Source organism: Tamandua tetradactyla, chromosome 10 (assembly GCF_023851605.1).
Source record: "Tamandua tetradactyla isolate mTamTet1 chromosome 10, mTamTet1.pri, whole genome shotgun sequence".
In the NCBI taxonomy this organism is placed as follows: Eukaryota; Metazoa; Chordata; class Mammalia; order Pilosa; family Myrmecophagidae; genus Tamandua; species Tamandua tetradactyla.
The window spans coordinates 23,878,711-23,893,587 of record NC_135336.1 but is presented as its reverse complement, the minus strand read 5'-3'; the positions used below and the strand labels follow the sequence as shown (position 1 = coordinate 23,893,587).

Here is a 14,877-nt window from a genome sequence, read left to right as displayed (position 1 = left end):
CACATGCAAGCATTCCGTGTATGGTATATGATATGGCTCACAATATCATCACACAGTAGTATATTCATCACCATGATCATTTTTTAGAACATTTGCATCACTCCAAAAAAAGAAATAAAAAAGAAAAAAGAAAAAACTCATACATACCATACCTCTTACCCATCCCTCTCAGTGACCACTAGTATTTCCATCTACTCAATAGATTTTAACCTTTGTTCCCCCTATTTTTTTCTATACCCCTTACCTCTCCCTTTCATTGTTCACTAGTATTTCAATCTACTTGATTTATTTTAACATTTGCTCCCTCTAGTATTTATTTTTAATCCATACTTTTTATTCATTTGTCAATATCGTTGATAAAAGGAGCATCAAACACAAGGTTTTCACAATCACAGTAACATTGTGAAAGCTCTATAATTACACATTCATCTTCAAAAAACATGGCTGGTTTTGAAACTGGAAAGTAGCTCTACAGTTTCAGATGCTTCCCTCTAGTCTCTCTAATACACCTTAAACTAAAAAGGGGATATCTTTAAAATGCATAAGAATAACTTACAGGATAACCTCTTGACTCTTTTTGATATTTCTCAACCACTGACTCTTTATTTTGTCTCATTTCTCTCTTCCCCCTTCCTGTCAAGAAGATTTTCTCAGTCCCTTGATGCTGAATCCCAGCTCATTCTAAGATTTCTGCCCCACGTTGCCAGGGAGATTTACACCCCTGGGAGTCATGTCTCACATAAAGAGGGGGAGGGCAGCGAGTTTGCTTGCCATGTTGGCTGAGAGAGAGATAGGTCACATCTGAGCAACAAAAGTGATTCTCTGGGGGTGACTCTTCGACCTAATTTTAAGTAGGCTTAGTCTACTCTTTGCGGGGATAACTTTCTTATGAACAAATCCCAAGATTGAGGGCTTGGTCTATTGATTTGGTTGTTCCCACTGCTTGTGGGATATCAGGAATACTCCAAATGGGGAAGTTGAATTTTCCCCTTTTCTCGCCATTCCTCCAAGGGGACTTTACAAATTCTTTTTTATTCACTGTTCAAATCACTCTGGAATTTATTGGGGGCATCACTCTGGACAAACCTACAAAATCTTATGCCCTATTCAAGGCTCCATGTACTTACAGTATTCAATTAAACTGTCCATACAAGTTACATTAGGGAATGCACTAGTCAAAATATGAATTTTGTACCAAATACACATTTTTCTTTAGTCTCAGATATAAGTTAAAGTTTTAAAATATGAATTGCCATCTATTTTCAATACCCTGCAATACTGACATTCCTTTGTTCTTCCTCATGCAAAAACGTTTTTTAATTTGTACATTTAGTCCCTATCATTGCACACTCTAGGCTTTCCTAGATTATACCATCTCAATTTTTATCAACTATCTTTCCTTCTGGTTTCATTTATGTCCCAGCCCTCCTCCCTCTATCATTCTCACATTCAGCTTCATTCAGTGTACTAACATTATTGTGCTATCCATTTCTGAATTTTTCAATCAGTCCTGTTATGCCAAGAACATTTGAGACTCTTGAGTAGAAAGTACATTATGACTCTCAAATTATTCAATATTTCTCATATTTACTTGACCAGAGAATTGCTTTTTAATGTTTTAAAAATAATATTATAGTAGGCAATAAACTTTGAGCAATGCTGGAATGGATAACACCTGCCTGTCATAAGTACTATAATAACTTATTTAATGTGTCTGTTTATATGACTAAATTTGTGAATCCTCAAGATGTGTCCTATGCATTTGGTTTTTCCTATCATTTCCTAAGTGACAGGAAATATGCTAAAAAACTTTAGATTATCTCATTTTTTTATATTAATCCTATGGGGTAGGTAGACTATTTTCATTTTTATAGATGGGAAATTTGAGCCTGAGAAAATAGAGCAACTTGTCCAAAGTCACTCAGCCAGTAAGTTTAATTTCACTTAATACCTAGTATAATACCTGGTTATATGTCTAACAAATTAAAGCTTTTCTTTGTCACCAACATCAGCCATGCCCAATAATACTTACAACCTATCTTCAAGTCTTCTCTAAAGGAACCAATGAATAGGAGATCTACTAAAGGACCCATTTAATCAGAGGGACAGAGCCAGAGGGACTATAAATCCTGATTTAACAGGATCTCTAAATATACTCTTTTGAACCCCAGAACTATTTTAAAACTTTTTCATAACTGAGAAATGCAGCTGCAGTTATTAAAAGAACAGTTTCAGTTTTTCTAAAAAAATCCACTGACTTCTGTAATATCAAGGTTTCACTTTAATGAATTAAAAATTAGCTTTGAATTAGGCTGCATGCAAAACCCCCTTCTGAAATGGCTATACATTATTATAAAAGAGCTAGAAGTTTAGTCATATTTTTTTGTCCTTTCAATGCATTTAAGAACCTGGATGGGTTAGTCATATCAAAACCTAAGCCACGTCTTCAGTATTTCATTTTTATTCCCCTTGATTGAAAGATATATGACAAACTATGTTGTATCTCAACAACCATACTCATCCACGTTGTGTTGACTCATGAAAATCAGATTAACATACTCAAACCTTTATATACTCATGCTTTTTTTTTTTTTTACCATGATTACATATGGATAATTATGGCAATTGTGGGTTTTGAGGTTTTAATAAGTAAGTGACTACCACCAACTCCCTGATTTTTTATGGCTTGGCCCATAAAAAATTTTATTAAGAATATAGGATTGTGGTATTTGATAAATAAATTTCCTATTTTAAATTATAAAAAGTACAACTGGTTACTGGAGTGTGGGTACTCAGAAACACATAGAACAAGAATGAAAGAATAAAAGAAATAAATTAGGAGATTGAAAAAAAACACCCTAAATTTCCATTCAGCTGCACTCATCATTCCTCTTATCAAAAATTTTTACCTGAAACTCCTCTGCAAAGCAGTCACAGCAGATGGAAGCTTCTTTATTCTCTTTCTAGTCTGAAAACCCTTCCAATAAGCTTGAATCAAGCAAGCTGCTTGATGTAGTTTCTGAAATTATATACCAGAATGAATTTAAAGACACAAATAGGAAAGTCTTTTTAAAAAGTTTAGCTTTTAGAATATCAAGCTTGGCCAAGTATTAATCTCCATCTCTAATAAGGAGGGAGGATGCAACAATAAGTTCATCGCTCCAGGAAAGGAAAGGCATAAGAATACTAAATCTGATTTGGTAAGGAAGGCATATTAAGTTCAGTTAGGTAATATCTAGAATATATTCAAAATATAGTCTGGTTGGCTCCAAATTCTTCCTGACTAATCTCACTTCTGCTCTCTTTTCAAAGATTTCATAGTTCTGTTCATTTAGTGCTTCAGCCTCTAGCCTGACTTCTTATGCCTGGTCTCATTTATTCAAGCATTGAAGGGTTGGGGAGAATCCCTTGCATAGGCTAAAAAAAAAAAGGGCCATGGAGATGGAAATTCAGTCTATAAGCATACACACCTACATCCTCAAACTAAGGCTGCTCTAGATTTTATGGGAGATAAGTAAAGAAGAGAAGAGAGAACAAACAAAAGATTCAAGAGGCTACCATCCTCTAATACTTTGGAACTAAAATGCATACTGAAACATTTTAAAAAGGTCACTGAAATTCTGTATATCTATGTTTAACATAGGTACCTGTATTAAGAGAAATGGGCAATCCAATTACTCTCACCAAAACAATTCTAAATTTTAAGCTGACAAATGTTATTTAATTCACTAATTTTACCATATTAAACTTTAATTGTTACTTTTATATATTATGCTTATTCTGTATGAAACTGGTATTTGTATGATTTTCTTGAAGAACCAACTTTTGGTTTATTGATTCTTCCTATTGTTCTTTTGTTCTCCCATTCATTTAGCTCTGCTTTAATCTTTGTTATTTCTCTTCTTCTATTTACTTTGGGGTTAGTTTACTGTTCTTTCTCAAGTTTCTCCAAAAGAGCAGTTAAGTCCTCAATTTTTGCTCTTTCTTCTTTTTTAATATAGGCATTTAGGGCAATAAAAGGCAATTAAGTCCTTAATTTTGCTCTTTCTTCTTTTTTAATATAGGTATTTAGGGCAATAAATTTCCCTCTCAGCACAGCTTTTGCCGTATCCCATAAGTTTTGATATGCTGTATTCTCATTATCATTTGTCACCAGATAACAAATGATTTCTCTGGCAATTTCTTCTTTGATCCACTGGCTGTTTAAGAGTGTGTTATTTACTCTCCATACATTTGTGACAGTTCTTGTTCTTTGGTGGTTGATTTCCAGCTTTCCTCCATTGTGATCAGAGAAAGTGCTCTGAATAATTTAATATCCTGGTGTTTCGGGGTGTAATGACCTATGTATGTCTGTTAGGTCTAACTCATTTATCAGATTGTTAAGTTCTCTATTTTCTTGTTGATCCTTTGTCTGATCATTCTGTCTACAGAGGAGAATGATGCACTGAAGTCTCCTACCATTATTGTTGAAACATCCATTGCTCCCTTCAGTTTCGCCAATGTCTGTCTCATGTACTGTGGGGTTCCTTGATTGAGAGCACAGACAATTATGACTATTATTTCTTTTTGGTTAATTGTCCCTTTTACTAATATATAGTGTCCTTCTTTGTCTCTTATGATGTCGTTACATTTAAAGTCTATTTTGTCTGATATTAGTATAGCTACTCCTGCTTTCTTTTGGTTACAGCTTGTGTGGAACATCTTTTTCCATCCTATCACTTTCAATCTATTTACATCCTTGTGTCTAAGATGAGTCTCTTATAAGCAGCATATAGCTGGATTATATTTATTAATCCATTCTGCCAATCTGTATCTTTTTTTTTTTTTGCATGGGCATGCACCAGGAATCGAACCCAGGTCTCCAGCATGGCAGGCGAGAATTCTGTCACTGAGCCACCATCGCACTGCCCCAATCTGTACCTTTTAAATGGTAGATTAAGCCCATTGACATTCAAAGTTATTACTGTAAAGGCATCTCCTTGACTCTGCCATCTTATTCTTTGAATTTTATTTGTTAGATCTCTATGTTCTTTTCCCTCTTTTTCTTTTTATCCTTTAGGTTACCCTTACTAGTACTCTTTAATTTTGTGCCCTCCTCCAGACCTCCCTCTCCTGTCTTTTTTTCCAGCCAGTAGAACTCCCTTTAGTATTTTTTTTTATTTCTTAAAATTTTTTTTAATTTAAGAAAATAAACAATACTTAGAACCACTAAAAATGAATATCTTAGCTTAACCATAGGCATATTTAAATAAAGCATCCATATAATCATTGTAAAGCCTGTGTTTATGTAGTGTGTTTCAAAAACAAATTTAAAATTAAGGCAACAAGGAAAAACCTACAAATTCAGATAAGTTCTTTAAGTCTAAGAATTAGACAATAACTTTAGATACCATCTGATCAGCTGTCAAATCTCTGAATGATTTGATTTGGTGTACAGCATCTTTAATCTCTGTGATATCTGCTATTTTTCTATATATTCTTTCAAATTTCTCTTTAGGTTCTTCCAGTGTTTTCTTGATCTCCTTTATGTCATTAGCCATACCACTGATTTTATTTAGTAGAGTTACATGAACATCTTTGATTAGCTGTACCAATGTCTGTGTCTCTTCTAGTGTTTTAATTTGGTCATTAAATTTGCTGGACTGTCTCCGCCTGCATCTTCATATGGTTAGTGATCTTCTGCTGCCTTCGTAGCATGTAAATATCTTGATAGGGTTACTTTGGATGTTGATTTCCTTCAACAGTCTAGAGTTCTGTATTTGTGTGACGGGTCTGGAGCAGGATGTGGGGTATTGGAAGGGGCACAACAGTGCATTAACAGGTTGCAGTGCAGATATATGCATGGGTCAGGGACTCTATGCTGGTGCTTCCTTGTCCCCATCTCCCTGTTCATGCACTCTGACAGCTCCAGACCTCCATCTGGAAATGGACATGCTGGGCTGTTTGCATTAGCTGGCTGGTCTCCGGTACTCTGCACCTCAGTTCTTCTGCTTTTTCAACCAGGTTCTCCCTATGTGTTGTAGAAGACCATTCAAGGTCATTTACACCCTGGAATTGCTCTCTTGGTCTTTTTTTTTGTCCCTTTTCTACCTGTTCTTTGGAGCAGGGGGTGAACTTAACCTATCCTATGTCGTCATCTTCCTGCAGTCTACCTATACAAGTTTATATGAATTAACATGCTTCTTATTAACGATTAGCGTTCTCATTAGATTGGAAGTTTAATGAAAGGATTATCTTTCAACATCTCCTAGTGTTAGAACTTATTATTTTGTCACTATGCAAAGATTGCAAGCTATGTACCATACATTTATTGTCCCCTCTACCCTAGTAATAGAATCCTGATTTTTTGGCTGTGGAAATTACTGGCTGGTTTGTATTTCTCACTTGCCCTTGCAACCAGTTATAGGTATTTAATGAGTTATGGACAATGAAAGGTAAGGAGAAGTGTTGTCAAATTTCAGGGAAGACTTCTTAAATGGTATGAGCACCCTTTTGACCTTCCTCACATCTTGCTGTTATCATGCTGGAATGCAGATATGATAGCTGGTGCTCTAGTAGCTTTCTTGGTTAATGATGTGACTTTGAGGATAGAAGTTTCATGCTAGAATGGTAAAAGAGAAAACTAGAAGCCTGGGTCCTGTTGATCTACTGGAGCCACATAAAGCCTGGATTTCCTACCTCTGGATAGATACTAGTTTTCTAAGTTTTTTTTTTAATATCATGAATGGTGTCGAATTTTATCAAACGTTTTTTCTACATCTATTAAAATGACAATATGGCTGTTCTTTATTCTGTTGATTTTTCATTGTTAAACCAACCTTGCATTTCTGGAATAAATCTTATTTGGTCATAATATATTATCCATTTTATATGTTAGTGGATTTAACTGACTTATGTACATAAGGATTTTTGCATCTATGTCTTTAATTTTGTAATTTTTTTCAGATATTTCAGCATATAATAGTTATGCTGACCTCATTAAATGAATTAGGCAGTATTCCTTTCTTCTCTGTTTTCTGAGATAGCACAATATTGGTATTATTTCTTTCTTGAATGTCTGATAGAATTCACCAGTGAAACTATGATTTCATGGAAATCTTTCATAGCTGGAAGATTTCTTTCTGGGAAGGTTTTTATGAATTTAATTTAAAAAATATAGATACTAGATTATTCAGGTTTTGTTTCCTCTTATGTCCACTTTTGTAAGCTGTATTTTCAAGAAATATGTCCATTTCATCTAAGAATCTAAATTTGTTCCTCTAAGAATCCATATCTGTTTATACAAAATTGTTCACAATATTTTCTCACTATCCTCATATTGTCCACAGGATTTATGGTAACTTCATATTTTTTTTTACATGGGCAGGCACCAGGAATCAAACCTGGGTCTCTGGGATGACAGGTGAAAACTCTGCCACTGAGTCACCATTGCCTGCCCAAGAATTTGTGGACGTGTCTTTTTTTTTTTTTCCCCCAAATGGGCAGACAGTGGGAATTGAACCCAGGTCTCCAGCACAGCAAGCGAGAACTCTGCCACTAAGCCACTGTTGCCAGCCCTGATAACTTCCTTTTTATTCCTGATACTGGTGATTTGTGTTCTGTTTTCTTCTTGATAGTTAATTTTTTTTTTCTAGAAACAACTTTTACCTTTGTTAAATTTTTCTTTCCTGTCATTTTGGAATTCTGCTCTTATCATTATTATTTCCTTTGTTTTGTTTACTTTGAGCTTCCTTTGCTCTTACTTTTCTGGCTTCTTAAGATAGAACCTGAGATTTCTGATTTTATACCCTTCTTTTTAAATATAAGCATTTAAAGCTCTACACTTCTTTCTAACCACGGTTGTAGCTGTAAACCACAAATTTTGATATGTTGTATTTTTGTTAACATTCTACTCAAAATATTTTCTAATTTGTATGAATTTTTTGATCCATGAATTAATGAATTATTTAGAAGTAGGTTGTTTAATTTCCACATAGTTGGTGTTTTCACAGGTATTTTATTACTGCTTTCAAATTTAATTGCTATGATCACAGAATATAAGCTGTGAGTTTTCAAGCCTTTATTTTATTTCAGACTTGTTTTATGAACTAGCACATGAAAAGAATGTGAATTCCGTAGTAGTCTGATGTAATGTTCCATAAATATCAACAAAATTAGGATGGTTGATAATGACAGTGTTCCTACATTTTCTGTGTTTACTAATTTTTTTGTTTAGTTGTGCCATCAATTTATGAGGTGTTAAATCACTCACTATTACTGTGAAATTGTCTATATCTTTAATTCTGTTTTCTTTTATTCATTAGTAGGTATATATACATTTATAATTGTCTTCCTAATTGTTCCTTTTATCATTATGAACCATCATACTTTATTCCTAGTAGCACTCTTTGTCTAATAGATTCTTTATCTGCTACTAATATATCCACTTGAAACGTTTATGCTTAACGTTTGTGTGGTATATGTTTTTTCATTCATTTACTTTCAACCTATCTGTATCTTTAGAGTAAAACATGTCTCTTGGAGACAGCATATAGTTGGATCTTGTTTTTTTTAATCTATTCTGACAATTTCTATTTTTCAATAATTACGTTAATTATTAATATATTTGAAGTTATAGCTACCATTTATTTATTTCTTTTTTGTATGTACCCTCTATTTTTGTTGTTGTTGTTGTTTTTCTGTTCCCTCTTTCTAGCCATATTTGGATTATTTAAATATTTCTTGGAATTCTATTTTAATTTATCCATTGGCTTTTTTTTTTTTTAATTTTGCAGCCTTATTTTTATTTATTTTTTATTATTATTATTTTTTTTATTAATCAAAAAAAGAAAAGAAATTAACACAACATTTAGAAATCATTCCATTCTACACATGCACTCAGTAATTCTTAGTATCATCACATAGATGTATGATCATCATTTCTTAGTACATTTGCATCGATTTAGGAAAAGAACTAGCAAAACAGCAGAAAAAGATATAGAATGTTAATATAGAGAAGAGAATTAAAATAATAATACTAATAAAAAATATATATATATATAAAAAGGAAAAAGAAAAAAAACAAAAACAAAAGATACAAACAAACAAAAAAACAAACAAAAAAAACTATATTCCAGGTGCAGCTTCATTCAGTGTTCCAACATAGTTACATTACACTTAGGTATTATTGTGCTGTCCATTTTTGAGTTTTTGTATCTAGTCCTGTTGCACAGTCTGTATCCCTTCAGCTCCAATTACCCATTATCTTACCCTGTTTCTAACTCCTGCTGGTCTCTGTTACCAATGATATATTCCAAGCTGATTCTCGAATGTCAGTTCACATCAGTGGGACCATACAGTATTTGTCCTTTAGTTTTTGGTTAGACTCACTCAGCATAATGTTCTCTAGGTCCATCCATGTTATTACATGCTTCATAAGTTTAGTCTGTCTTAAAGCTGCATAATATTCCATTGTAGGTATATGCCACAGTTTGTTTAGCCACTCGTCTGTTGATGGACATTTTGGCTGTTTCTATCTCTTTGCAATTGTAGATAATGCTGCTATAAACACTGGTGTGCAAATGTCCGTCTGTGTCTTTGCCCTTGAGTCCTTTGAGTAGATACCTAGCAGTGGTATTGCTGGGTCGTAATCCATTCTGCCATTCTATGTCTTTTGATTGGGAAATTCAGTCCATTAACTTTTAGTGTTATTACTGTTTGGATATTATTTTCCTCTACCATTTTGGCTTTTGTATTATATATATCATAACTGATTTTCCTTCTTTCTACACTTTACTCCATACCTCTCTCTTCTGTCTTTTCGTATCTGACTCTAGTGCTCCCTGTAGTATTTCTTGCAGAGCTGGTCTCTTGGTCACAAATTCTCTCAGTGACTTTTTGTCTATAAATGTTTTAATTTCTCCTTCATTTTTGAAGGACAATTTTGCTGGATATAGAAGTCTTGGTTGGCAGTTTTTCTCTTTTAGTAATTTAAATATATCATCCCACTGTCTTCTAGCTTCCATGGTTTCTGCTGAGAAATCTACACATAGTCTTATTGGGTTTCCCTTGTATGTGACAGATTGTTTTTCTCTTGCTGCTTTCAAGATCCTCTCTCTTTGACCTCTGACATTCTAACTAGTAAGTGTCTTGGAGAATGCCTATTTGGGTCTATTCTCTTTGGGGTGCGCTGCACTTCTTGGATCTGTAAATTTAGGTCTTTCATAAGAGTTGGGAAATTTTCAGTGATAATTTCTTCCATTAGTTTTTCTCCTCCTTTTCCCTTCTCTTCTCCTTCTGGGACACCCACAACACGTATATTTGTGCGCTTTATATTGTCATTCAGTTCCCTGATCCCCTGCTCAAGTTTTTCCATTCTTTTCCCTATAGTTTCTGTTTCTTTTTGGAATTCAGATGTTCCATCCTCCAGTTCACTAATTGTAGCTTCTGTCTCTTCAGATCTACCATTGTAGATATCCATTGTTTTTTCCATTTTTTCTTCTTTGTCCTTCACTCCCATAAGTTCTGTGATTTGTTTTTTCAGATTTTCTATTTCTTCTTTTTGTTCAGCCCATGTCTTCTTCATGTCCTCCCTCAATTTATTGATTTGGCTTTTGAAGAATTTTTCCATTTCTGTTCGTATATTCAGCATTAGTTGTCTCAGCTCCTGTATCTCATTTGAACTATTGGTTTGTTCCTTTGACTGGGCCATATCTTCAATTTTCCGAGCGTCATCCATTATTTTCTGCTGGTGTCTGGGCATTTGATCAGATTTCCCTGGGTATGGGACCCAGCTGGTTGAAAGGTTTTTCTGTGGAATCTCTGGGCTCTGTTTTTCTTTTCCTGCCCAGTAGGTGGTGCTCGTGGCGCTCGTCTGTCTGCGGGTCCCACCAGTAAAAGATGCTGTGGCTCCTTTAACTTGCCAATCCGAATCTCGCAGTTGGCCCGGGAAACTGCGTGTGGAGCGGGGGTCGCCGGCTGCCGCGGCTTGGGGGAGTGCTGGTCCAAATTGCCCAGCTGGCCCGAGACGCCAAGCGTGGCGGGAGGGCCCCGCTATCCAACGTTCCCAGTCAGACCGGGGAGCCACGTGCGTGGAGGGGACCCCAGTCGCCAGCCGCCCTGGCCGGGAAAACGCGCGCCCCTCGGGTATCTCACCGCAGCGGATTCTCCCTGCCTGTTCAGCCGTTCCAGAATGGGGTACGCTGTCTTTTTGGTTTCTGTCATGGCTCCGGGAGCTGTTTCGTATTGTTTCTGTTTCTTTAGTTGCTTTTCTGGAGGAGGAACTAATACCCACGCGTCTTACTAAGCCGCCATCTTCTCCGGAACTATCCATTGGCTTTTTAGCTATAACTTTATCTTAATTTTTAAAGGCTGCTTGTTGGATTACTATTTACATGCCTAACCTTGCATGGTCTACTTTGAGTTAACCTGTTTTTTTATTTAGTAGGCATTCAATCAGATTAGGTTCAGACTGTATGTTCTGAACCTACATATAGATGTATGTAGTTTGAAATACATCTGTATTTTGTGGGTGGTTTGAAATCTGTTCAGTTCTGTAAGCCTTTGGTATGCTGTTTCATATTTGCCCTTCATATGCATGGACTGGAGATTAGTCTATGACTTGTGAGGACTCATACACAGAATTAATAGATCCCTCTCTACAGCTCACTTCTTTCCAAGTTCACCTCCTTGTCCTCTATCCTGCCTGCTTGTTTTTTTTTTTTTATGGTTCCTACTTACATTTTAAAATTCATTACCTTTACAGTTTTGGATTTTGGATACATAACATATCCCTTTCCTTTAATAAAGATTTTGTTGTTCTGGATTTGCTTTCCAAATGTATTTAAATCTTCATCTGAAAAGGTGAAAGCTATATAGTTCTTTCTATTGGAGGAGACTATCTGGAGCCACCATTTTGGATACACTACAGGAAGTATGATCAAATAATCATTAATGTTAAAATAATTTCTATAAATTCAGTTTCTTACACAGAGGCAAAAAGCCTTATCATTCATTATATGTCTGAGCCAGTTTGAAGCTGTGTGTTCCCCAGAAAAGCCATGCTCTTTAATCCTTATTCAATATTGCCAGGTGGGATCATTTTGACTATTTCCATGGAGATACAACCCACCCAACTGTGGGTGGTAGCTTTTAATTAGATGGTTTCCATGGAGATATGTCTCTACCCATTCAAGGTAGGGTTGCTTACTGGAGTCCTTAAAGAGGGAGTCATTTTGGAAAAAGCTTTAGTGCCAACAGAGCCCACACAGCCAGAGACCTTTGGAGATGCATAAGGAAAATGCCCCTAGGGAAGCCTTATGAAATGAGGAGACAAAGCTAGCAGATGTCGCCATGTGCCTTCTCAGCTGAGAGAGCAACCTCAAATTTCACTAGCTCTTTTTTGGAATTAAAGTATCTTTTTTTCTGGAAGACTTACTTTGGACATTTCTATGGCCTTAGAATGGTACACTTGCAACTTAACAAATTCCCTTTTTAAGAGCTGTTCCATTTCTGGTATATTGCATTCCAGCAGGTTTGGCAAACTAAAACAATGTCAAAGCACAAGATGGCTTGCCTTAGGTGATTCAAACACAGTTTTCTACTGTTAGAGATTTCAAGGGAAAAAACAGTGAAATAAATTTAAATAATTTATAGATGAAAGAGGATAAATATCAAAGATGTGGATTTCATGAGAAATTTGAAAAAAACCTGATATATAAACAGGTATAAATACAAGACAAATTATGTTTGTGGGTAGTCTGAACAGCAGACTATTTTCTGGGAAAGTATTTTACTTACAGTATTAAGAGAAAATAAGTGAGGAACATTTAAGGAAAACTGAGGTTCTATTAAGTTGGTTGGTAAATATGAATTATTTTAAATTTTAATACCTGCTCTTCTTCCTGATGGACCTTAGGACTTAAAAGGCCAAGGAGCTGTCTAAGTTCTTGACTAAAGTCTGACCCAGCGACCTGTTTTTTCAGTAGACTTCTGAGTCCTAAAATGGAAAAACAAAGGTATAACTATTAATAATATTATATTATCTAATTATATTAACCTGAGGTTAAAAAGTCAGGTCTAGAAACAAACACAAAAAGAATCACATGGATTTTTCTTTTTCCTTTTCTCAAAAGGATTTTTTTATTTTGGAAATGAGATAGATTATTTTTGTTAGAGTTTGCTTTTGTGGGAAGGCTATGAAGGAACTGAAGAGTAATTAAATTATTTAAGAACAAAAGGATTATCAAGCTCTGAAGCACACCTCTATTTTCTCCACTAAAGTTAGTCTTTATTAGGTCACCCATATTTTTGACCATCAATTTTACTGTACCACATGGCATATTCAACAACCTTTTTGTTATAAAGGGAATAAATATTCATTGTAACCTCACAAACAAAGTACCATATGACATCTACTAAGAAATGAAGACAACTTGGTTACATAAAAACTTTTTCCTGAATTGGTGTCTGTGGTTACAGGGTTTTATCTGCACATTCAGTTACTCACTTTGTAAAAATATCATAATTGTGCTTTCAGAAACCATTAATAAAACTTTCTTTTTGAGAATTCTAAGAAATAAAGAACATATGCATTACCCTTGTAGGAGGCACTTAATCTCAGTAAAATCAAAATTTCCTGGTAGGATTCAGCCATCAACAGCAGGAGCTTTGTAGCAGTACTTCTTATGTCTGGATGAGTTGTTGATACAAGCTTCAAAACAACTTCATTTAAAATTGAATGCAGGGTTTTTCCTTCTATTCTGAGTAAATCACCACTATTATAACAAAATAAAATATAAGACTGTATCATTACTAGTTGATGCACAGGTATCAAGACAAATTAAATGTAAAAAACTAAGTAAATTTGATGCCTGACTGGCCTGATCAAGAAGGTAACCAATTCTTTAAACGTAAAGCTTGGTTGTACGAATACATAAAATGAAATTAATATTTATTAAATCCCTACTGGGTGCAAAGCATCATGCTAGGTACAAAAGGAAATAGAGAATAGCAACAGAGCCATCTACTCAGATAATCCTGTAACCAAATTGAGGAGGAACGTAAGTGTACAAAACATTAAATGAAGTGATTCAATAACTTCAAGGCAATGACAAGAGGAAAATCACAAGAGCAGAGATAGTTATTTGCTAAATGACATATAAAGACAAAAATGCTATAGGAATTCAATTATCATGTGCATTATACAAAAGGAACTTAATATTTCCTTTGTTTTTTTCTTCATTACACTAACACATCCATCTTGCGTTACTAACTTCATGAAAAATTATCCAAAACTTAGAAATAATCAAAAGGGATTACTGGAAGTTCTTTCATGTACCCCACTGAGGAATATACAATTTCCTAGGAGTATGTAACTTTGTTTGACTAATTTAACATTCTTTAGGATATTGTGCAATTCAGTAAAAGTAGAGATTGGTTTGTAGAAAATCGATAATGCCAATAATTCTTATCTAGGAGCAATGCAAAATATATTCTTATCCAAATAGCAATGCATATGATTTCTGTCCAGTAGAAAGGGTAACCTTAACGATTACTATGTACTGCTTTTAAGACATTAACAAGGTTTTGTTTTTTTTCTCCCTGCCTTCACAACCTGGATACAAATGAGTTCCTCCATAGTCAATTACTCCAATTAGATGGCCAATTACTCCAAATCAAGAGACAACTAGACTTCCAGGAACACACCAAGATATGTGGTATTTTCTTTCTCTTAAAATAAAGCTTGAATTATTTCTCATTAATAGTGAAAAGAGCTGCTGCTACTTAAAAGACTACTGAAAATTTTTTTATTAGCAAATTTATGGGTTTTCAAACCAATCATGCATAAAATAAAGGATTCCCATGCATCACTCGACCACAAACACCTTGCACTGGTGT

The 14,877-nt window shown here is 34.8% G+C and overlaps 1 protein-coding gene across 3 annotated transcripts in view; it reads right to left on the bottom strand.

Annotated features, from left to right (window-relative positions):
* Nucleotides 1–14,877, bottom strand: part of IQCB1 (IQ motif containing B1) — a 104,675-nt gene that overhangs the window by 42,115 nt on the left and 47,683 nt on the right. For all 3 annotated transcript variants that reach the window (XM_077118181.1, XM_077118179.1, XM_077118180.1), the window contains 3 exons: nucleotides 13,576–13,754; nucleotides 12,870–12,976; nucleotides 2,910–3,019 (listed from right to left, as the gene is read on the bottom strand). In XM_077118181.1, coding sequence (XP_076974296.1) covers nucleotides 2,910–3,019; nucleotides 12,870–12,976; nucleotides 13,576–13,754 — 396 coding nt within the window. The remainder of the gene's footprint in view (nucleotides 1–2,909; nucleotides 3,020–12,869; nucleotides 12,977–13,575; nucleotides 13,755–14,877) is intronic.